Consider the following 26,692-nt stretch of genomic DNA (forward strand, 5'->3'; position numbering starts at 1 on the left):
AGCCACCACCACCACAACAACAATAACAACCACCACCACCACCACCATCGTCTCGGCGTTTTAAAGTCTCCCTCAAGAGATCGTCTCCTCTACGCTCCGAGTCCAAAGGGGAAGTCCCCGAAATCAGCATCGCCTTGTAAGTGCTGCAATCATCTTCATCATCATCTCTCATCATCATCATCTCTCTCATCATCATCATCATCTCTCTCATCATCATCTCTCTCATCATCTCTCTCATCATCATCTCCCTCATCATCATCTCTCATCATCATCTCTCATCATCATCATCTCTCTCTCATCATCTCCCTCATCATCATCTCTCTCATCATCATCTCTCTCATCCTCATCATCTCTCATCATCATCTCTCTCTCATCTCTCATCATCTCTCATCATCTCTCATCATCATCATCTCTCTCTCATCATCATCTCCCTCATCATCATCTGTCATCATCATCTCTCTCATCATCATCATCATCATCTCTCATCATCATCTCTCATCATCATCATCTCTCTCTCATCATCTCCCTCATCATCATCTCTCTCATCATCATCTCTCTCATCCTCATCATCTCTCATCATCATCTCTCTCTCATCTCTCATCATCTCTCATCATCATCATCTCTCTCTCATCATCATCTCCCTCATCATCATCTGTCATCATCATCATCATCTCTCTCATCATCATCATCTCTCTCATCATCATCTCTCTCTCATCATCATCTCTCTCATCATCTCTTTCATCATCATTTCTCATCATCATCTCTCTCACCATCATCTCTCATCTCTCTCATCATCATCTCTCTCATCATAATCTCTCTCATCATAATCCCTCATCATAATCTCTCTCATCATCTCTCTCATCATCATCTCTCTCATCATCATCTCTCTCATCATCATCATCTCTCTCATCATCATCATCTCTCTCATCATCATCTCTCTCATCATCATCTCTCTCATCATCATCATCTCTCTCATCATCTCTCTCATCATCTCTCTCTCATCATCATCTCTCTCATCATCATCATCTCTCATAATCATCATCATCTCTCATCATCATCTCTCATCATCTCTCTCATCATCATCTCTCATCATCATCTCTCTCATCATCATCACCATCATCTCTCTCATCATCATCATCTCTCATCATCATCGTCTCTCTCATCATCATCTCTCATCATCATCTCTCTCATCATCATCATCTCTCTCATCATCATCTCTCTCATCATCATCATCATCTCTCATCATCATCTCTCTCATCATCATCTCTCATCATCATCTCTCTCTCATCATCATCTCTCATCATCATCTCTCTCATCATCATCTCTCTCATCATCATCTCTCTCATCATCATCTCTCATCATCATCATCTCTCTCTCATTATAATCATCTCTCATCATCATCTCTCATCATCATCTCTCATCATCATCTCTCTCTCATCATCATCTCTCTCATCATCTCTCTCATCATCTCTCTCATCATCTCTCATCTCTCTCATCATCATCTCTCATCATCATCTCTCATCATCATCTCTCTCATCATCATCTCTCTCATCATCATCTCTCTCATCATCATCTATCATCTCTCTCATCATCATCTCTCTCATCATCATCTCTCTCATCATCATCTCTCTCATCATCATCTCTCTCATCATCATCTCTCATCATCATCATCATCTCTCATCATCATCATCTCTCATCATCATCTCTCTCATCATCATCATCTATCATCTCTCTCGTCATCATCTCTCTCATCATCTCTCTCATCATCTCTCTCATCATCTCTCATCTCTCTCATCATCATCTCTCATCATCATCTCTCTCATCATCATCTCTCTCATCATCTCTCTCATCATCATCTCTCTCATCATCATCTCTCTCATCATCTCTCTCATCATCTCTCATCTCTCTCATCATCATCTCTCTCATCATCATCTCTCTCATCATCATCTCTCTCATCATCATCTCTCTCATCATCATCTCTCTCATCATCTCTCTCTCATCATCATCTCTCTCATCATCATCTCTCTCATCATCTCTCTCATCATCTCTCTCATCATCTCTCATCTCTCTCATCATCATCTCTCATCATCATCTCTCATCATCATCTCTCATCATCATCTCTCTCATCATCTCTCATCATCATCTCTCATCATCATCTCTCTCATCATCTCCCATCATCATCTCTCATCATCATCTCTCATCATCATCTCTCTCATCATCATCTCTCATCATCTCTCATCATCATCTATCATCTCTCTCATCATCATCATCTCATCATCATCATCTCTCATCATCATCATCTCTCATCATCTCTCTCATCATCATCTCTCATCATCATCTCTCTCATCATCATCATCATCTCTCTCATCATCATCATCTCTCATCATCATCATCTCTCTCATCATCATCTCTCATCATCATCTATCATCTCTCTCGTCATCATCTCTCTCATCATCATCTCTCTCTCTCATCTCTCTCATCATCATCTCTCATCATCATCATCTCTCTCTCTCATCTCTCTCATCATCATCTCTCTCATCATCATCATCATCTCTCTCATCATCATCATCATCTCTCATCATCTCTCTCATCATCTCTCATCATCTCTCATCATCTCTCTCATCATCATCTCTCTCATCATCATCTCTCTCATCATCTCTCATCATCTCTCTCATCATCATCTCTCTCCCTCATCATCATCTCTCATCATCATCTCTCTCATCATCATCTCTCTCATCACCTCTCATCATCTCTCTCATCATCATCATCTCTCTCCCTCATCATCATATCTCATCATCATCATCTATCTCATCATCTCTCTCATCATCATCTCTCATCATCATCATCATCTCTCTCATCATCATCTCTCTCATCATCATCTCTCTCCCTCATCATCATATCTCATCATCATCATCTATCTCATCATTTCTCTCATCATCATCTCTCATCATCATCATCTCTCTCATCATCATCTCTCTCATCATCATCTCTCTCATCATCATCTATCTCATCATCATCTCTCATCATCTCTCATCATCATCTCTCATCATCATCTCTCTCATCATCATCTCTCTCATCATCATCATCTCTCTCATCATCATCATCTCTCTCATCATCTATCTCATCATCTATCTCATCATCATCTCTCATCATCATCTCTCATCATCATCTCTCTCATCATCATCTCTCTCATCATCATCTCTCATCATCATCTCTTTCATCATCATCTCTCTCATCATCATCTCTCATCATCATCATCTCTCATCATCTCTCATCATCATCTCTCTCATCATCATCATCTCTATCATCATCATCTCTCACTCATCATATCTCTCTCATCATCATCATCTCTCTCATAATCTCTCTCATCATCATCTCTCTCATCATCATCTCTCTCATCATCATCTCTCATCATCATCATCATCTCTCTCATTATAATCATCTCTCATCATCTCTCTCATCATCTCTCATCATCTCTCATCATCTCTCTCATCATCATCTCTCTCATCATCATCTCTCTCATCATCTCTCATCATCTCTCTCATCATCATCTCTCTCCCTCATCATCATCTCTCATCATCATCTCTCTCATCATCATCTCTCTCATCACCTCTCATCATCTCTCTCATCATCATCATCTCTCTCCCTCATCATCATATCTCATCATCTCTCTCATCATCATCTCTCATCATCATCATCATCTCTCTCATCATCATCTCTCTCATCATCATCTCTCTCCCTCATCATCATATCTCATCATCATCATCATCTATCTCATCATTTCTCTCATCATCATCTCTCATCATCATCATCTCTCTCATCATCATCTCTCTCTCATCATCATCTCTCTCATCATCATCTATCTCATCATCATCTCTCATCATCTCTCATCATCATCTCTCATCATCATCTCTCTCATCATCATCTCTCTCATCATCATCATCTCTCTCATCATCATTTCTCTCATCATCTATCTCATCATCTATCTCATCATCATCTCTCATCATCATCTCTCATCATCATCTCTCTCATCATCATCTCTCTCATCATCATCTCTCTCATCATCATCTCTTTCATCATCATCTCTTTCATCATCATCTCTCTCATCATCATCTCTCATCATCATCATCTCTCATCATCTCTCATCATCATCTCTCTCATCATCATCTCTCATCATCTCTCATCATCATCTCTCTCATCATCATCATCTCTCTCATCATCATCTCTCACTCATCATATCTCTCTCATCATCATCATCATCTCTCTCATCATCTCTCTCATCATCATCTCTCATCATCATCTCTCTCATCATCATCTCTCATCATCATCTCTCTCTCATAATCATCTCTCATCATCATCTCTCATCATCATCTCTCTCATCATCTCTCTCATCATCTCTCTCATCATCATCTCTCTCATCATCATCTCTCTCATCATCATCATCATCTCTCTCATCATCATCTCTCTCATCATCATCATCATCTCTCTCATCATCATCTCTCATCATCTCTCATCATCATCTCTCTCTCATCATCTCTCTCTCTCTCATCTCTCTCATCATCATCATCTCTCATCATCATCTCTCATCTCTCTCATCATCATCTTTCATCATCATCTCTCATCATCATCTCTCATCATCATCTCTCATCATCATCTCTCATCATCATCTCTCATCATCATCTCTCTCATTATCATCTCTCTCATCATAATCTCTCATCATCATCTCTCATTATCATCTCTCATCATCACCTCTCATCATCATCATCATCTCTCATCATCATCTCTCTCATCATCATCTCTCATCATCATCTATCATCTCTCTCATCATCTCTCTCATCATCTCTCTCATCATCATCTCTCTCATCATCATCTCTCTCATCATCATCTCTCTCATCATCATCTCTCATCATCATCTCTCTCCCTCATCATCATCATCTCTCTCCCTCATCATCATCTCTCATCATCATCATCTATCTCATCATCTATCATCATCATCATCTCTCATCATCATCTCTCTCATCATCATCTCTCTCATCATCATCTATCATCATCTCTCTCATCATCATCATCTCTTTCATCATCATCTCTCTCATCATCATCTCTCATCATCATCTCTCTCATCATCATCTCTCTCATCATCATCTCTCTCATCATCTCTCATCATCTCTCTCATCATCTCTCTCATCATCATCATCATCTCTCTCATCATCATCTCTCTCTCATCATCTCTCTCTTCATCATCTCTCTCATCATCATCTCTCTCATCATCATCTCTCATCATCATCTATCATCATCTCTCTCATCATCATCCGTCTGGAGTGAGATGGACAGAGATGGAGAGAGAGATGGAGAAATTGATGGGGAGAGAGATGGGGAGAGAGAGATGGAGGGAGAGATGGGGAGAGATGGGGAGAGATGGAGAGAGAGATGGAGAGAGAGAGATGGAGAGAGATGGAGAGAGAGAGATGGAGAGAGAGATGGAGAGAGAGAGATGGAGAGAGAGAGATGGAGAGAAAGAGATGGAGAGAGAGAGATGGAGAGAGAGAGATGGAGAGAGAGAGATGGAGAGAGAGATGGAGAGAGAGAGATGGAGATAGAGAGAGATGGAGATAGAGAGAGATGGAGAGAGAGAGAGATGGAGAGAGAGAGAGAGATGGAGAGAGAAAGAGATGGAGAGAAAGAGATGGAGAGAGAGAGATGGAGAGAAAGAGATGGAGAGAAAGAGATGGAGAGAGATGGAGATAGATAGAGATAGAGAGAGATGGAGAGAGAGATGGGGAGAGAGAGATGGAGAGAGAGATGGAGAGAGATGGAGAGAGATGGGGGTAGAGAGAGATGGAGAGAGAGAGATGGAGAGAGAGATGGGGAGAGAGAGATGGAGAGAGAGATGGAGAGATAGAGATGGGGAGAGAGATGGGGAGAGAGATATGGGGAGAGAGATGGAGAGAGAGATGGAGAGAGAGATGGAGAGAGATGGCGATAGATGGAGAGAGATGGAGAGAGAGAGATGGAGAGAGAGAGATGGGGAGAGAGATGGGGAGAGAGATGGGGAGAGAGATGGAGAGAGATGGAGAGAGAGAGATGGGGAGAGATAGAGATGGAGAGAGAGATGGAGAGAGAGAGAGATGGAGAGAGAGATGGAGAGAGATGGAGAGAGATGGAGAGAGAGAGATGGAGACGGAGAGATGGAGAGAGAGAGATGGAGAGAGAGAGATGGAGAGAGAGAGAGAGAGATGGAGAGAGAGAGAGATGGAGAGAGATGGAGAGAGATGGAGAGAGAGAGATGGAGACGGAGAGATGGAGAGAGAGAGATGGGGGGCGTGGGGGTGTTGCGTCTGCATCAGCGTGTGAACGGCGTCTCACCAAACCCGCCTTGTCCCCCCCTCCCTCTCTCTCGCCTGCCCGGTTCGCCGGCTGCCCCGCACCACAGATGGACGTGACGGGGGGCACGGCGGACGAGGTGTCCGTGAAACTGGAGGACGATGGGGAGAGCTGCAGGATGTGGCCGGGCCTGAGCATGAAAGGTGCAGGTTCGCACCCGGCCAGAGGTCATCCTCCCTCCCGCTGCCTGTCGCTGTGCCAGCCTCTGGGTCTCTGTGCGAGTCTGTGGGTCTCTGTGTGTGTCTATGGGTCTCTGTGTGAGTCTATGAGTCTCTGTGTGAGTCTATGAGTCTGTGTGAGTCTATGTATGAGTCTCTGTGTGAGTCTATGAGGCTCTGTATGAGTCTATTCGTCTCTGTGTGAGTCTATGAGGCTCTGTGTGAGTCTATCAGTCTGTGTGAGTCTATTAGTCTATGTATGAGTCTATGAGTCTCTGTGTGAGTCTATGAGTCTTTGTGTGGGTCTACGAGTCTCTGTGTGAGTCTATGAGTCTGTGTGTGAGTCTATGATTCTCTGTGTGCGAGTCTGAGTCTGTGTCGTGTAAACAGAACGTGGCCAATTCGTCACTAGTACAGCACTAGTGTGTAGTGTGGTGTACAGTGTAGTGTATAGTGTAGTATACTAGTACAGCACTAGTGTATAGTGTAGTACACAGGGACCCATAGACTCGCCACACAGAGACCCATAGACTCACCACACAGAGACGCACAGACTCACCACCACACAAAGACCCATAGACTCATCACACAGAGATCCACAGACTCACCACACAGAGACCCACAGACTCACCACACAGAGACCCACAGACTTACCACACAGAGACCCACAGACTCACCACACAGAGACCCACAGACTCACCACACAGAGACCCACAGACTCACCACACATAGACCCACAGACTCACCACACAGAGACCCATAGACTCATCACACAGAGACCCACAGACTCACCACACAGAGACCCACAGACTCACCACACAGTGACCCACAGACTCACCACACAGACCCACAGACTCACCACACAGAGACCCACAGACTCACACAGAGGCCCACAGACTCATCACACAGAGACCCACAGACTCACCACACAGAGACCCACAGACTCACACAGAGACCCACAGACTCACCACACATAGACCCACAGACTCACCACACAGAGACCCACAGACTCACCACACAGAGACCCACAGACTCACACAGAGACCCACAGACTCACCACACAGAGACCCACAGACTCACCACACAGAGACCCACAGACTCACCACACAGAGACCCACAGACTCACCACACAGAGACCCACAGACTCACCACACAGAGACCCACAGACTCACACAGAGACCCACAGACTCACCACACAGAGACCCACAGACTCACCACACAGAGACCCACAGACTCACCACACAGAGACCCACAGACTCACAACACAGAGACCCACAGACTCACCACACAGAGACCCACAGACTCACCACACAGAGACCCACAGACTCACCACACAGAGACACCCACAGACTCACCACACAGAGACCCACAGACTCACCACACAGAGACCCACAGACTCACCACACAGAGACCCACAGACTCACCACGCAGAGACCCAGAGACTCACCACACAGAGACCCATAGACTCATCACACAGAGACCCACAGACTCACCACACAGAAACCCACAGACTCACACAGAGACCCACCGACTCACCACACAAAGACTCACCACACAGAGACCCACAGACTCACCACACAGAGACCCACAGACTCACAACACAGAGACCCACAGACTCACCACACAGAGACCCACAGACTCACCACACAGAGACCCACAGACTCACCACACAGAGACACCCACAGACTCACCACACAGAGACCCACAGACTCACCACACAGAGACCCACAGACTCACCACACAGAGACCCACAGACTCACCACTCAGAGACCCAGAGACTCACCACACAGAGACCCATAGACTCATCACACAGAGACCCACAGACTCACCACACAGAAACCCACAGACTCACACAGAGACCCACCGACTCACCACACAAAGACCCACAGACTCACCACACAGAGACACCCACAGACTCACCACACAGAGACCCACAGACTCACCACACAGAGACCCACAGACTCACCACACAGAGACCCACAGACTCACCACGCAGAGACCCAGAGACTCACCACACAGAGACCCATAGACTCATCACACAGAGACCCACAGACTCACCACACAGAAACCCACAGACTCACACAGAGACCCACCGACTCACCACACAAAGACTCACCACACAGAGACCCACAGACTCACCACACAGAGACCCACAGACTCACAACACAGAGACCCACAGACTCACCACACAGAGACCCACAGACTCACCACACAGAGACCCACAGACTCACCACACAGAGACACCCACAGACTCACCACACAGAGACCCACAGACTCACCACACAGAGACCCACAGACTCACCACACAGAGACCCACAGACTCACCACTCAGAGACCCAGAGACTCACCACACAGAGACCCATAGACTCATCACACAGAGACCCACAGACTCACCACACAGAAACCCACAGACTCACACAGAGACCCACCGACTCACCACACAAAGACCCACAGACTCACCACACAGAGACCCACAGACTCACCACACAGAGACCCACAGACTCACACAGAGACCCACAGACTCACCACACAGAGACCCACAGACTCACCACACAGAGACCCACAGACTCGCCACACAGAGACCCACAGACTCACCACACAGAGACCCACAGACTCACCACACAGAGACCCACAGACTCACCACACAGAGACCCACAGACTCACACAGAGACCCACAGACTCACCACACAGAGACCCACAGACTCACCACACAGAGACCCACAGACTCACCACACAGAGAACCACAGACTCACAACACAGAGACCCACAGACTCACCACACAGAGACCCACAGACTCACCACACAGAGACCCACAGACTCACCACACAGAGACACCCACAGACTCACCACACAGAGACCCACAGACTCACCACACAGAGACCCACAGACTCACCACACAGAGACCCACAGACTCACCACAGAGAGACCCACAGACTCATCACACAGAGACCCACAGACTCACCACACAGAGACCCACAGACTCACCACACAGAGACCCACAGACTCACCACACAGAGGCCCACAGACTTCCTCCCTCCATACCTTTCCATGTTGTCCCCGTGGAGGTGCAGACGTGAGGGCGTGGATCCGCCAAAACCCCTACGTGAAGCGGGAGGCCCAGCTGGGCTGCCTCGACACGCACCTCCAAGTAGCTGCCGGACCTCACCAAGGTAACAAGCGCAGGCCCCGCCCCCTTCCGTCGCCACGCCCCCTCGTCACCCCGCCCCCTCCCCGTCGCCCCTCCGTCCACCACCATCGTCGTCGTTGTCCACGTGGCCTCGACGTGCACGTAGCCTGGCACGAGCGCCGTGCTGACGTCACCGCCACTTAGTGGCGAATGGTTGTTGTTGTTGTGTGTGTCTACACGTGTGTGAGTGTCTACACGTGTGTGTGTGTGAGTGTCTACACGTGTGTGTGTGTCTACACGTGTGTGTGTGAGTGTCTACACGTGTGTGTGTCTACACGTGTGTGTGTGTGAGTGTCTACACGTGTGTGTGTCTACACGTGTGTGCGTGTGTGTCTACACGTGTGTGTGTGTGTGTCTACACGTGTGTGTGTGTGTGTCTACACGTGTAGACCGGCAAAACAACCCCCTACCTCCTCGCGGTGCCGGACGGGCAACTCTGTCGTGGACAGTGCTGTGGGGGGAGGGCCAATTCCGATTGGCTCCTCCCCTCATGGGCGTCTGTGACCACCACAGTGGCTAAACGGGGGGCTCTGGACGGGTGCGAGGGGCTGGTAACCCCTCCACCTTCAATAAATTACCACTAAACCACGAATTAAATGTGACTAATAAGCTTGTGCCGGAGGCCCCGGGGGGACAGGCGTCTATGACGTCTCCTGGCCAAACGCCATTTGGCGGAGCCAGGAGATTGAATCTCTACCCTCGGGGCTCCTCCAGAAACAACGAAAAGCCACTACGGATGGCCACGTGGAATGTTCGAATGCTCACTGCGGAGGAGAGGCTGCCACTGCTCTGTCGGGAGCTGGACCGGTACCAACTGGATCTCTGTGGAATTCAGGAGGTCCGGTGGACCGGTTCTGGCTCCTGCCACGATGAGGGGTGGACAGTCCGCTACTCGGGGTAGCAGACTGCCAAACAACAGGGTGTGGCTCTTCTTTTGAACAAAAGAATGAAGGGGGCGTGGGAGCGTGGCGGTGAGGTGTGGGAAGCTGTAAGCCCCAGGCTACTTTGGGCTCACCTTCCCATCAACCGGAGGCGAGGAGTGGTGGTCGTGGACGGATGCAGGCAAAGCCGATGAGTCAGATGCCTTCTATGACCTCATGTCACAGGTACTGGCTAAAGTGGCCCCTCGGGATAGTGATCTTGTTGGGTGACTTCAATGCCCGAGTTGGTCATGATGCTGGCACCTGGTCTGGAGTGATTGGAGGGCATGGGCCAGATCAGCTTAATAACAACGGTAGGAGGCTGCTAGATTTTTGTGCAGCCCATGGGCTTGTAATTACCAACACGCTGTTCCGGCATCGGCGCATCCACACAACATCATGAATGTATGCCGGGTCCAAGCAAGAACATTTTCTGGACTAAATAGTGACGGACCAGCGGATGCGAGCCCATGTCCTTGACACCAGGGCCTACCGTGGAGCTGATCTGCCCTCTGACCATCGACTAGTCATCTGTAAGATGCGCCTGCCATTCTTCCACTCCGGCGGTGGGTGTACACCCAGGACCCCATTCCAACCTAAAGTGGCCTGGTCTCAGTTATCTGATGAAAGTTGCAAGCGAGAATTTCATCATCGCTTGTGGCTAGGGTTGGCATCGTCCCTCACTCCTCCTGATGTCGAGGGTAAATGGGCGAGGTTTAGGACTGTGACTCAGGCAGCTGCAATGGCTGCTTTGGGTACGCGGTCCAGACCTCCCCAGAGACCCTGGCTGACAGAGGAGGTGTTCAGGATGGTTCAGAAAAAGCGACAAGGCCCACTGTCATCGGCTACAGAATCCCACGTCAGAGAATGAGGAGGCTTACCGCAGCCTTCGCTCAGAGGTTCGGAGAGCCGTGAGGCGCTGCAAGGATGGGTGGTGGTCGTGGGTTGCTGAGGAGATGGAGTCTGCCTCAGTGGCCCACGATCACAAATCTCTATTTAACTCCATCAAAAAAGTAACCTGCAGCGCCACACCTATTACCATCATTCGGGGAAAAAACGGTGATCCAATCTCCGACCCCCAGGAACAGGTTTGCAGATTTGCTGAGCATTTCTGTGAGGTCCTGGGGGAGGGAAAATCCCTCAGCCAGGAAAACATCGTGGCACAAAGTGAGGATGTCCCTGCTGAGGCTGCGATGCCTCAAATATTGGAAGACGTCACCCCCAGTGAGGGGCTGGCTGAAGTACCAACTGTTGAGGAAGTCCTGAAGGCGATCCGGAGTCTGAGACCAGGAAAGGCAGCGGGCAGAGATGATCTCCCAAGCGAAATGCTGAGGGAGGGTGGCGTTTGTGCACAGACTGACCTATATGACATCATAGCAACAGTCTGGACCACTGGATGGGTTCCGCAGGATTGGAAGGATGCCCTGTAACAACTACAGGGGCATCTCACGCCTCAGTGTGCCGGGAAAGGTCCTGGCAAGGATTATTCAACATCGCCTTGCCAGGCATGCTGAGGAGAGGATTGTGGAGCCCCGATGTGGTTTCAGGAAAGGGCGGTCCTGCACACATGCCATATTTTCTGTCCGTCTGCTACAGCAGAGGTATAGGGAATTCCAACAAGACCTACATCTCCGCTTTATTGACCTGGTCAAGGCCTATGATACCATCAGTAGGCCTGGGCTCTAGGTTGTTCTTTGTGCTTTTGGAGTCCCTGACCCTCTGCTCACGAACATTAAGAACCTTCATGATGGTGAGCGGGCCCGGGTAAAACTACGTGGCTGGGAGTCAGAGCCATTCCCTGTACACCTTGGGGTGCGACAGGGATGTCCTCTGGCTCCCACATTATTTAACATCTATTTTGACCACGTAGTTCGTGAAGCCTGCAATAGCTGTACCGGGGGAATCTCCATTTGGTACAGATATAATGGGAGGCTGATCGATGCCCGGGTGCGGTCAAAGAATGGCTCCCTATTGCTCAACCACGTTATGTATGCCGATGATTTGGTAATAGCTGCTCATTCAGAGGAGGAGTTGGAGACGCTGCTGCTGAGACTGGAGCGTGCCACTAAGAGATGAGGCCTTACCATCAGCCCCACCAAAACTAAGCACCTGCCTGGGTATTTTGTACCATCGGACACTCCACCCCCACAACTCCCCATCGGTGATGGGGCAGTTGTGGAGAGAGTGGAGAGTTTCCCATACCTGGGCAGTGTGCTTATGACCGGCTCCAGTTTAACAGCAGTGGTCTCACTCCGAATCAGTCGAGCGGCAATATCTTTTCATCGGTTTTGCGTAACGCTGTGTGGAAGCTACCTGGTCTGTCGCTCCGCACTAAGCTTCAGGTCTTCTCGGCCACGGTCATTCCCTCCCTTCTCTACGCTTGCACAACATGGACCCCCTTAATGGAGCATCTTCGCCGGTTGGAAACATTTAGGCTGGCCTGCTTACGATCCATCCTGGGTTTAACCAGGCTGGATTGTGTGAGGAGCTCACAAATCCTTGAAAGATCTTGGCAAGGTCCCATCGGTGAGCTCCTCCGGAAGGCAAGGCTGCGTTGGCTGGGTCATGTAGCCCGCATGCCCAGCCACCGCATGCCGAAACAGCTTTTGTTCAGCCAGATTGAGGGGGCTAAACGGGCGCGGCACGGGCTAGAGAAGAGATGGAGTGATGTGGTACAGGAGGACGTGGAGCTGAGGAACTTGCCGATGACTGGTACCAGCAGTGTCAGGATCGGCCTCTGTGGAGGAGGCTCGTGAAGGATGCTACTGGGCAGTTGGAGGTAATCGCCCTCCAACAATAACGGAGGGCGGAGGAGCGACGCTCACAACAACGAGCGGAGCACCGGGTGGCTAAAGCACAGCGAGTTGGCACAGTAGGGGGCACAGGTGGTGCATCAGCCAGTCATCTCAGTCAGTCGACCCGTGGCACCTGCTGGGTCTGTCCCGTGACCTCCTGCCCGCGGGCGTTCGACACTTCACGTGGCCTCAAGGTGCACATGGCCTGGCACAAGCGTCGTGGTGACTTTACCGCCACTTAGTGGCGAATGGCGGTTGTTGTTGTTGTTGTCTACACGTGTGTGTGTGAGTGTCTACACGTGTGTGTGTGTGTGTCTACACGTGTGTGTATGTGTCTACACGTGTGTGTGTGTGTGTCTACACGTGTGTCTGTGTCTACACATGTGTGTGTGTCTCCACGTGTGTGTGTCTACACCTATGTGTGTCTACATGTGTGTGTGTGTTTGTCTACACGTGTGTGTGTGTCTACACTGTGTGTGTGTGTCTACACTGTGTCTGTGTGTGTGTCTACACTGTGTGTGTGTCTACACGTGTGTGTGTGTGTGTGTCTCCACGTGTGTGTGTCTACACCTATGTGTGTCTACATGTGTGTGTGTGTGTCTACACGTGTGTGTGTCTACACTGTGTCTGTGTGTGTGTGTGTCTACACTGTGTGTGTCCATAATAACGTGTGTGTGTGTGTGAGTGTCTACACGTGTGTGTGTGTCTCCACGTGTGTGTGTCTACACCTATGTGTGTCTACATGTGTGTGTGTGTCTACACGTGTGTGTGTGTGTGTCTACACGTGTGTGTGTGTGTGTGTCTACACTGTCTGTGTGTGTGTGTCTACACTGTGTGTGTGCGTCTACACGTGTGTGTGTGTCTACACTGTGTCTGTGTGTGTGTGTCTACACTGTGTCTGTGTGTGTCTACACTATGTCTGTGTGTGTGTCTACACATGTGTGTGTGTCTACACTGTGTGTGTGTGTCTACACTGTGTGTGTGTGTCTACACTGTGTGTGTGTGTCTACACTATGTGTGTGTCTACACTGTGTGTGTGTGTGTCTACACGTGTGTCTGTGTCTACACGTGTGTGTGTGTGTGTGTCTACACTGTGTGTGTTTATCTACACCTGTGTGTGTGTGTGTGCGTCTGTGTGTGTGTGTCCAGGCCACTCGGAGGTGGCCGTGTGTGACCACACTTCGTCTCAGAGCTTGGCCGAGGTGGAGGTGGAGCTGGAGGCGAGCGGCGAAGGTCAGGAGGCAGTCGGCTCTGCCATCATCACCGTCGCCACCACCATCACCATCACCACCACCATCACCGTCGCCACCACCACCATCACCACCACCATCACCGTCACCACCATCACCACCATCATCATCACCACCACCATCACCGTCGCCACCACCACCATCACCGTCGCCACCACCACCGTCGCCACCACCACCATCACCACCATCATCATCACCACCACCATCACCGTCACAACCACCACCACCATCACCGTCACCACCACCATCACCACCACCGCCCTCATCACCACCATCACCACCACCATCACCACCACCATCGCTCTCATCACAACCACCATCACCACCACCACCATCACCACCACCATCACCACCACCATCACCACCACCGCCCTCATCACCACCACCGCCCTCACCACCACCACCACCACCATTGCCACCATCGCTCTCATCACCACCACCATCACCATCGCCGCCACCACCACCACCGTCGCTCTCATCACAACCACCGCCACCATCTTCACCACCACCATCTTCACCACCACCATCTTCACCACCACCACCATCGCTCTCATCACAACCACCATCACCACCGCCCTCACCACCACCAGCGGAGCGTGTGGACCGACCTTTACCTGCTCCACGCTCCACCTGCTCCTGTAGTGGTGTGTTGTGTGTGGTGTGTGGTGTGGTGTGTTGTGGGGTGTGTGTGTTGTGTGTGTGTGTTGTGGTGTGTGTGTTGTGTGTGTGTGTGGTGTGTGTGTGGTGTGTTGTCTGTGTGTTTGGTGTGTGTGTGTTGTGGTGTGTGTGTTGTGTGTGGTGTGTGTTGTGTGTGTGTTGTGTGTGTTGTGTGTGTGTGTGGTGTGTGTGGTGTGTGGTGTGTGTGTGTGTGGTGTGTGGTGTGTGTGGTGTGTGTGGTGTGTGTGGTGTGTGTGGTGTGTTGTGTGTGTTGTGTGTAGTTGTGTGTGGTGTTGTCTGTGTGTGGGGCCTACACAGGGGGGGACCTTAAACTCTCTCCTCCCCTCCCTCCCCCTCACCGTGCCCCCAGCCCCACTGCTGGGCGTGGTGAGCATGGAGCTAGCGGCCGCCGCTTGCGGTGACGGCGGCGGCGGCAGTGGCGGTGACGGCGGCGGTGGCGGCGGTGCCGGTTGCTGTGGCGGCGGTGGTGACGGTGACGGCGTTGGCGGCGGTGACGGCGTTGGCGGCTGTGCCGTGGGCGCCTTCTCAACGTGGAAGTTCGAGTCGCTGTTCGTGTTCCAGGAGGCCAAGGGCAAGAACATCCTGGTGCAGTGCAAACTGTGCAGGCCTCGCCACAAGATCCTCTCCACCTCCAAGGACTCCACCTCCAACCTCAAGAAGCACCTCGAGGTGGTGGCCACCGGGAAACACCATCGTCGTTGTCGTCGTCGTCGTCTTCATCATCGGCGTCATCGTCAGCGTCATCGTCATCATCATCATCATCATCGTCGTCGTCGTCGGCGTCATCGTCATCATCATCATCATCATCATCGTCGTCGTCGTCGTCGTCGTCGTCGTCGTCGTCGTCGTCGTCGGCGTCGTCGTCGGCGTCATCGTCATCATCATCATCGGCGTCATCGTCATCATCGGCGTCAGCATCATCATCGGCGTCATCGTCATCGTCGGCGTCATCGTCATCATCGGCGTCATCATCATCATCATCATCGGCGTCATCGTCATCATCGGCGTCATCATCATCAGCGTCATCGTCATCGTCATCATCGGCGTCGTCGTTACCATCGGCGTCAGCGTCATTAGTGTAGTGTATAGTGTGTAGTAGTGTATAGTGTAGTGTATAAAAGTGTATAGTGTAGTATGTAGTGTGTATAGTGTAGTGTGTAGTGCAGTGTATAGTGTAGTGTGTAGTGTAGTGTGTAGTGTAGTATGCAGTGCAGTGTGTAGTGTATAGTGTAGTGTGTAGTGTATAGTGCAGTGTATAGTGTGTAGTGTAGTATATAGTGTGTAGTGTGGTGTGTAGTGTAGTGTATAGTGTAGTGTATAGTGCAGTGTGAATATCACCTGAAAGTGCCGCGCGATTTCTTCGCTATCCATCCAGAAGCCGCTGCTTCTGCTGCTGCGATGGTTCAATGTTGATCTGAAGCTTTCGCGACTGCACGAATCCACACTCTTTGGTTCCTTCGGTAACGTCCACGTCGGTCGACGAAGCGACCCGGGAAAAACCTCGGGCCACCATCAGGGATTTGTTCACGAAGCCATCCAGATATACAAACACAGACACGGCTTCAACCGAGAAGTTTGAGCAATCATTGGAAGGACGTGATTATCCAGGTAAAGTCTTAACCTGCCGTGATGTTTACATCCTTCCTGCGATTTTAGCCGACTCTCTGAGTTGCATTATTAGGTTGGATGTCTTTGTATTGTCGGGCCGGGATGTCCTTCACGCTCAGTCACCGATACCGCGACATGCTAGGCATGTCACACCATCGGTGACATGCCTAGCATGTCACCGATGGTGTGACATGCTAGACAAGTCACCGATGGTGTGACACGCTAGACAAGTCACCGATGGTGTGACACGCTAGACAAGTCACCGATGGTGCGACACGCTAGACAAGTCACCGTTGGTGCGACACGCTAGACAAGTCACCGTTGGTGTGACACGCTAGACAAGTCACCGATGGTGCGACACGCTAGACAAGTCACCGATGGTGTGACACGCTAGACAAGTCACCGATGGTGCGACACGCTAGACAATTCACCGATGGTGTGACACGCTAGACAAGTCACCGATGGTGTGACACGCTAGACAAGTCACCGATGGTGTGACACGCTAGACAAGTCACCGATGGTGTGACACGCTAGACAAGTCACCGATGGTGTGACACGCTAAAGAAGTCACCGATGGTGTGACACGCTAGACAAGTCACCGATGGTGTGACACGCTAGACAAGTCACCGATGGTGTGACACGCTAGACAAGTCACCGATGGTGTGACACACTAGACAAGTCACCGATGGTGTGACACGCTAGACAAGTCACCGATGGTGTGACATGCTAGACAAGTCACTGATGGTGTGACACGCTAGACAAGTCACCGATGGTGCGACACGCTAGACAAGTCACTGATGGTGCGACATGGTAGACAAGTCACCGATGGTGTGACACGCTAGACAAGTCACCGATGGTGTGACATGGTAGACAAGTCACCGATGGTGTGACACGCTAGACAAGTCACCGATGGTGCGACACGCTAGACAAGTCACCGATGGTGCGACACGCTAGACATGTCACCGATGGTGTGACATGCTAGACAAGTCACCTATGGTGTGACACGCTAGACAAGTCACCGATGGTGTGACACGCTAGACAAGTCACCGATGGTGCGACACGCTAGACAAGTCACCGATGGTGAGACACGCTAGACAAGTCACCGATGGTGTGACACGCTAGACAAGTCACCGATGGTGTGACACGCTGGACAAGTCACCGATGGTGTGACACGCTAGGCAAGTCACCGATAGTGTGACACGCTAGACAAGTTACCGATGGTGCGACATGCTAGACAAGTCACCAATGGTGCGACACGCTAGACAAGTCACCGATGGTGTGACACGCTAGACAAGTCACCGATGGTGCGACACGCTAGACAAGTCACCGATGGTGTGACACGCTAGACAAGTCACCGATGGTGCGACACGCTAGACAAGTCACCGATGGTGCGACACGCTAGACAAGTCACCGATGGTGGGACAAGCTAGACATGTCATCGATGGTGTGACACGCTAGACATGTCACCGATGGTGTGACATGCTAGACAAGTCACCGATGGTGCGATGGTGCGACACGCTAGACAAGTCACCGTTGGTGCGATGGTGCGACACGCTAGACAAGTCACCGATGGTGCGACACGCTAGACAAGTCACCGATGGTGCGACACGCTAGACAAGTCACCGATGGTGTGACACGCTAGACAAGTCACCGATGGTGCGACACGCTAGACAAGTCACCGATGGTGTGACACGCTAGACAAGTCACTGATGGTGTGACACGCTAGACAAGTCACCGATGGTGTGACACGCTAGACAAGTCACCGATGGTGCGACATGCTAGACATGTCACCGATGGTGTGACATGCTAGACAAGTCACCGATGGTGTGACATGCTAGACAAGGCACCGATGGTGTGACACGCTAGACAAGTCACCGATGGTGTGACACGCTAGTCAAGTCACCGATGGTGTGACACGCTAGACAAGTCACCGATGGTGTGACACGCTAGACAAGTCACCGGTGGTGTGACACGCTAGACAAGTCACCGATGGTGCGACACGCTAAACAAGTCACCGATGGTGCGACACGCTAGACAAGTCACCGATGGTGCGACACGCTAGACAAGTCACCGATGGTGCAACACGCTAGACAAGTCACCGATGGTGTGACACGCTAGACAAGTCACCGATGGTGCGACACGCTAGACAAGTCACCGATGGTGCGACACGCTAGACATGTCACCGATGGTGTGACACGCTAGACAAGTCACCGATGGTGTGACACGCTAGACAAGTCACCGATGGTGTGACATGCTAGACAAGTCACTGATGGTGTGACACGCTAGACAAGTCACCGATGGTGCGACACGCTAGACAAGTCACTGATGGTGCGACATGGTAGACAAGTCACCGATGGTGTGACACGCTAGACAAGTCACCGATGGTGTGACATGGTAGACAAGTCACCGATGGTGTGACACGCTAGACAAGTCACCGATGGTGCGACACGCTAGACATGTCACCGATGGTGTGACACGCTAGACAAGTCACCCATGGTGTGACACGCTAGACAAGTCACCGATGGTGTGACACGCTAGACAAGTCACCGATGGTGCGACACGCTAGACAAGTCACCGATGGTGAGACACGCTAGACAAATCACCGATGGTGTGACACGCTAGACAAGTCACCGATGGTGTGACACGCTGGACAAGTCACCGATGGTGTGACACGCTAGGCAAGTCACCGATAGTGTGACACGCTAGACAAGTTACCGATGGTGCGACATGCTAGACAAGTCACCAATGGTGCGACATGCTAGACAAGTCACCGATGGTGTGACACGCTAGACAAGTCACCGATGGTGCGACACGCTAGACAAGTCACCGATGGTGTGACACGCTAGACAAGTCACCGATGGTGCGACACGCTAGACAAGTCACCGATGGTGCGACACGCTAGACAAGTCACCGATGGTGGGACAAGCTAGACATGTCATCGATGGTGTGACACGCTAGACATGTCACCGATGGTGTGACATGCTAGACAAGTCACCGATGGTGCGATGGTGCGACACGCTAGACAAGTCACCGTTGGTGTGATGGTGCGACACGCTAGACAAGTCACCGATGGTGCGACACGCTAGACAAGTCACCGATGGTGCGACACGCTAGACAAGTCACCGATGGTGTGACACGCTAGACAAGTCACCGATGGTGCGACACGCTAGACAAGTCACCGATGGTGTGACACGCTAGACAAGTCATTGATGGTGTGACACGCTAGACAAGTCACCGATGGTGCGACATGCTAGACATGTCACCGATGGTTTGACACGCTAGACAAGTCACCGATGGTGTGACATGCTAGACAAGTCACCGATGGTGTGACACGCTAGACAAGTCACCGATGGTGTGACACGCTAGTCAAGTCACCGATGGTGTGACACGCTAGACAAGTCACCGATGGTGTGACACGCTAGACATGTCACCGATGGTGTGACATGCTAGACAAGTCACCGATGGTGCGATGGTGCGACACGCTAGACAAGTCACCGTTGGTGCGATGGTGCGACACGCTAGACAAGTCACCGATGGTGCGACACGCTAGACAAGTCACCGATGGTGCGACACGCTAGACAAGTCACCGATGGTGCGACACGCTAGACAAGTCACCGATGGTGTGACATGCTAGACAAGTCACTGATGGTGCGAAACGCTAGACAAGTCACCGATGGTGTGACACGCTAGACAAGTCACCGATGGTGCGACACGCTAGACAAGTCACCGATGGTGCGACACGCTAGACAAGTCACCGATGGTGCGACACGCTAGACAAGTCACCGATGGTGCGACACGCTAGACAAGTCACCGATGGTGTGACACGCTAGACAAGTCGCCGATGGTGCGACACGCTAGACAAGTCACCGATGGTGTGACACGCTAGACAAGTCACTGATGGTGTGACACGCTAGACAAGTCACCGATGGTGTGACACGCTAGACAAGTCACCGATGATGTGACACGCTAGACAAGTCACCGATGGTGTGACACGCTAGACAAGTCACCGATGGTGTGACACGCTAGACAAGTCACCGATGGTGTGACACGCTAGACAAGTCACCGATGGTGTGACACGCTAGACAAGTCACCGATGGTGTGACACGCTAGTCAAGTCACCGATGGTGTGACACGCTAGACAAGTCACCGATGGTGTGACACGCTAAACAAGTCACCGATGGTGCGACACGCTAGACATGTCACCGATGGTGCGACACGCTAGACAAGTCACCGATGGTGCGACACGCTAGACAAGTCACCGATGGTGTGACACGCTAGACAAGTCACCGATGGTGTCACACGCTAGACAAGTCACCGATGGTGTGACACGCTAGACATGTCACCGATGGTGCGACACGCTAGACAAGTCACCGATGGTGCAACACGCTAGACAAGTCACCGATGGTGCAACACGCTAGACATGTCACCGATGGTGTGACACGCTAGACAAGTCACCGATGGTGCGACACGCTAGACAAGTCACCGATGGTGTGACACGCTAGACAAGTCACCGATGGTGCGACACGCTAGACATGTCACCGATGATGTGACACGCTAGACAAGTCACCGATGGTGCGACACGCTAAACAAGTCACCGATGGTGTGACACGCTAGACATGTCACCGTTGGTGCGACATGCTAGGCAAGTCACTGATGGTGTGACACGCTAGACATGTCACCGATGGTGCGACACGCTAGACAAGTCACCGATGGTGCGACACGCTAGACAAGTCACCGATGGTGTGACACGCTAGACAAGTCACCGATGGTGTGACACGCTAGACAAGTCACCGATGGTGTGACACGCTAGACAAGTCACCGATGGTGCGACATGCTAGACAAGTCACCGATGGTGTGACACGCTAGACAAGTCACCGATGGTGCGACACGCTAGACAAGTCACCGATGGTGCGACACGCTAGACAAGTCACCGATGGTGCGACACGCTAGACAAGTCACCGATGGTGTGACACGCTAGACAAGTCGCCGATGGTGCGACACGCTAGACAAGTCACCGATGGTGTGACACGCTAGACAAGTCACTGATGGTGTGACACGCTAGACAAGTCACCGATGGTGTGACACGCTAGACAAGTCACCGATGGTGCGACATGCTAGACATGTCACCGATGGTGTGACACGCTAGACAAGTCACCGATGGTGTGACACGCTAGACAAGTCACCGATGGTGTGACACGCTAGACAAGTCACCGATGGTGTGACACGCTAGACAAGTCACCGATGGTGTGACACGCTAGTCAAGTCACCGATGGTGTGACACGCTAGACAAGTCACCGATGGTGTGACACGCTAGACATGTCACCGATGGTGCGACACGCTAGACATGTCACCGATGGTGCGACACGCTAGACAAGTCACCGATGGTGCGACACGCTAGACAAGTCACCGATGGTGTGACACGCTAGACAAGTCACCGATGGTGTCACACGCTAGACAAGTCACCGATGGTGTGACACGCTAGACATGTCACCGATGGTGCGACACGCTAGACAAGTCACCGATGGTGCAACACGCTAGACAAGTCACCGATGGTGCGACACGCTAGACATGTCACCGATGGTGTGACACGCTAGACAAGTCACCGATGGTGCGACACGCTAGACAAGTCACCGATGGTGTGACACGCTAGACAAGTCACCGATGGTGCGACACGCTAGACATGTCACCGATGATGTGACACGCTAGACAAGTCACCGATGGTGCGACACGCTAAACAAGTCACCGATGGTGTGACACGCTAGACATGTCACCGTTGGTGCGACATGCTAGGCAAGTCACTGATGGTGTGACACGCTAGACATGTCACCGATGATGTGACACGCTAGACAAGTCACCGATGGTGCGACACGCTAGACAAGTCACCGATGGTGTGACACGCTAGACAAGTCACCGATGGTGTGACACGCTAGACAAGTCACCGATGGTGTGACACGCTATACAAGTCACCGATGGTGCGACATGCTAGACAAGTCACCGATGGTTTGACACGCTAGACAAGTCACCGATGGTGCGACACGCTAGACAAGTCACCGATGGTGTGACACGCTAGACAAGTCACTGATGGTGCGACACGCTAGACAAGTCACCGATGGTGCGACACGCTAAACAAGTCACCGATGGTGCGACACGCTAGACAAGTCACCGATGGTGTGACACTCTAGACAAGTCACCCATGGTGTGACACGCTAGACAAGTCACCGATGGTGTGACACGCTAGACAAGTCACCGATGGTGTGACACGCTAGACAAGTCACCGATGGTGTGACACGCTAGACAAGTCACCGATGGTGTGACACGCTAGACAAGTCACCGATGGTGCGACACGCTAGACAAGTCACCGATGGTGCGACACGCTAGACAAGTCACCCATGGTGCGACACGCTAGACAAGTCACCGATGGTGTGACACGCTAGACAAGTCACCGATGGTGTGACACGCTGGACAAGTCACCCATGGTGCAACACGCTAGACAAGTCACCGATGGTGCGACACGCTAGACAAGTCACCGATGGTGCGACACGCTAGACAAGTCACCGATGGTGCGACACGCTAGACAAGTCACCCATGGTGCGACATGCTAGACAAGTCACCGATGGTGCGACATGCTAGGCAAGCCACCGATGCTACATTGACATGCTAATCTCCCACAATACAATAGCCACTTCCACAGCCTCAGGGAGACCATCTCTAGCCCCGCCCTCTCACACCTTAGGCTGCACCAATCTCAGGCCTACGGAAGACCCCCGTTTCAGCAGCTTTCTCTCTCTCACCTGAAGACGGTCGCCTGTGTTGCGATCGAAACTTCGTGATCTATTTATTTTCTACCCGAAATAACCAAAGAGCGTGGTTGATACTCGTTGGCGAGGTCAGCGGCGAGCTGTCCACCGTGTGGTGCACGTGCGGCAAGCGCTTTGTGCGTTGCGAGGTTCGCGACGGACCGCTCTCCGTGCAGCGCCAGGCTAAGTGCGCCCAGAGGCTACCTGCAGAGGTCGTAGCGGAGGTGCGACGCTCACAGGGACGACGCCTTCTGGGAAGTCCGAAGGTCTTAACCGTGAACGCGCCTCTCTCCTGCACCCCCCCACCTCACTCACCGCACACACACGCACACAACCACACACACACACACACAACCACACACACCTACACAACCACACACACACCCACACAACCACACACACACCCACAACCACACAACCACACACACCCACAACCACACAACCACACACACACCCACAACCACACACACTCACACAACTACCCCCACACTCACCACACACACACCCACACAACCACACACAACCACACACATCCACACAACCACACACACCCACATACACACACACACACCCACACAACCACACATACACCCACACAACCACACACACCCACACAACCACCCTCTCGCACCGCCTCGCCCCCCACGCCAGAGGGTGCACCCCACGGCCTACGCGGTGCGCGTGGCCGAGAATCCGTCCCGCAAGCGCCACGCCGCCGCCGCCGCCGCCGCCGCGGCCGCGGTCGCCGCCGCCGCCGCCGCCGCCTCCTCCTCCTCCTACGCCACCCCCGGCGACGCCGGCGCGCCCGCGTGCCCGGCCGACCGCGTCGCCGACCCGGACCCGCGGCACCACCACCTCCACCACCGCCTCCACCACGGCCTCCACCACCGCCACCACGGCCGCCGCGGCGACGACGACGACGACATCAACGGCGGCGGCGGCGACGGCGTCGGCGACTTCTCCTCGTCCGCCGGCCGCCCGCCGCCGACCGGCGAGCGTCCGGCGAAGCGGCCGCGGGCGCAGGCCGCCGCCGCGGCCGCGAAGCCGGCGGCGGCGTCGGCGACGCAGAAGAGGGTCGACTCGCTGCTCTTCGACTTCGTGGTGGACGACGTGCAGCCCTTCTCGCTGCTCGAGCGGCCCTCCTTCGTGCGCCTCGTCCGGGGCCTGCAGCCGGGCCGCGCCGTCATGGCCCCCGCGGCCCTCGCCGCGCTCGTGCGCCAGGCCGCCCACCAGACGCGCCGGGCCCTCCTCGCCGGCCTCCGCGAGGCGCGCGACGTCTGCGCCGCGGCCGACGTGTGGGGCCGCCCGGGACGCCGCTACCTGGCCGTCACGTGCCACTGGATCGAGAGGGGCACCCTGGAGCGCCGCTCGGCCGCCCTGGCCTGCGCCAGGCTCCGCGGCGGGGGCCCCGCGGGGGCGGAGGTGGCCGCCAAGCTGCGGGAGGCGGCCGAGGCGTTCGGCGTCGCCTCCAAGGTGCGCTCGCTCGTGACGGGCAACGGCTCGGCCGCGGGGAAGGCCTTCCGGGAGGCCGGCGAGGGCGCGGCGGCGGACGCGGACGCGGCCCCGGACGCCGTGACGTTCGAGGACGTGGCCTCCATCCTCGGCTACGGCGACGACGACGACGACGACGGCGGCGGCGGCGGCGACGACGGCCGCGCGGACGCCGAGGAGGAGGAGGAGCGGCGGCCGCGGTGTCCGTGGCCGCTGCGTCGTTGCGCGTCGCGAACGCTCGACGCGATCGCGACGCGGGACGTCCACGACGAGCTGCGGCGGTCGCCCACGCGGACGCTCTACCGGGGCGCCATGGCCAAGTGCGCCGCCGTCTGGGCCCGGCTGCACCGGCGCGCGGGGGCCCCCGTGCCGCCGGGCGCCGACGCGCTGCGGGACGTGGCGGCCATGCCCCCGTGGGCGCCGTCGGCGTCCCGCTGGCTCTCGGAGCACCGCGCGCTGCGGCGCTTGGCGGCGCTCGCCGAGGGGCGGCTGGCGCTGGCGTGCGACGCGCTGGGCGTGGGCCGCCTGGACGCCGGCGAGCTGCTGCTGCTGCGCGAGCTGGTGGACGTCCTGCGGCCGCTGGCGCACGCCGCCGAACTCTTCCGCTCGGAGACGCGCTGCTACTACGGCTACGTGCTGCCCACGCTCGTCGCGCTCAAGGCCAAGCTGGCGGAGAGGCGGCCGAGCCTCCGGCTGGCGGCCGCCCTCGTCGACGCCATCGTCGGCGCCATCGACCGCCGCTTCCGCGGCTGCTTCGCGAGCCGCGACGCCGCCCTGGCCGCCGTCACCTTCCCCAAGTTCCGGCTGCTCTGGGTGCCGCCCGAGAAGGCCGCCGAAGTCAGGGCCCTGCTGGCGGAGGAGGCGGCGGCGGAGGCGGCGGCGGAGGCGGAGCCCCCCGCCTCCGCCGCCCCGCGGCCCGCGAGCAGCGACTCCGAGGGCGACTCGGAGGACGGCTTCTTCTGCTTCGCGTCGAGGGATCGCCGGCGGCGGCGGCGCGCGGGGGCCGCCGGCGGCGGCGGCCCGGCGTGCGCCGAGGAGGAGGTCGGCGACTACCTGCGGGACACGGACGAGTCGCTCGCGTGCCTCAAGAAGTACCCGACGGTGCGGCGGATCTTCGCGCGGAGCAACGCCGCGCTGCCCTCGGGCGCCGCCGCCGAGAGGCTGTTCACGCGGGGGGGACGCCCGCTGTCGCCCGCCCGCGACGACGACGACGACGACGACGACAACGGCGGCGGCGGCGACGGCGACGGCGCCATGAGCGACGAGCAGTTCGAGGAGGTGCTGCTGCTGCGCTACAACCGAGCCCTCTGCCCGTTCCTGCCGGGCGCCGAGTGACCGGCGGGGGGCGGCCGGGGCCGCGGCGGCGGCGGCGGCGGCGGCGGGGGTTGGGAGTTGCCGGGGGCGGCCGTCGCGGTCGGTCGCAACCG

The 26,692-nt window shown here is 53.8% G+C and overlaps 1 protein-coding gene across 2 annotated transcripts; it reads left to right on the forward strand.

The window, feature by feature from the left end:
* The first annotated feature begins 24 nt into the window (after nucleotides 1–24).
* LOC142906537 (uncharacterized) lies at nucleotides 25–26,692 on the forward strand. 2 transcript variants are annotated; one of them, XM_076054562.1, is made up of 6 exons: nucleotides 25–136; nucleotides 6,431–6,524; nucleotides 9,605–9,709; nucleotides 14,591–14,674; nucleotides 15,719–16,038; nucleotides 24,426–26,692. In XM_076054562.1, exons 2-6 carry the CDS (start codon nucleotides 6,431–6,433, stop codon nucleotides 26,598–26,600), a joined length of 2,778 nt encoding a protein of 925 aa, XP_075910677.1. In that variant the 5' UTR covers nucleotides 25–136; the 3' UTR covers nucleotides 26,601–26,692. The 2 variants fall into 2 exon arrangements, with proteins under 2 accessions (XP_075910677.1, XP_075910678.1); XM_076054563.1 differs by having other exon boundaries at nucleotides 9,611–9,709; nucleotides 24,426–26,688.

This window comes from Petromyzon marinus, chromosome 66, assembly GCF_048934315.1.
Source record: "Petromyzon marinus isolate PM22_M1 ecotype Great Lakes invasive population chromosome 66, UKy_Petmar_22M1.pri1.0, whole genome shotgun sequence".
NCBI lineage: Eukaryota > Metazoa > Chordata > Hyperoartia > Petromyzontiformes > Petromyzontidae > Petromyzon > Petromyzon marinus.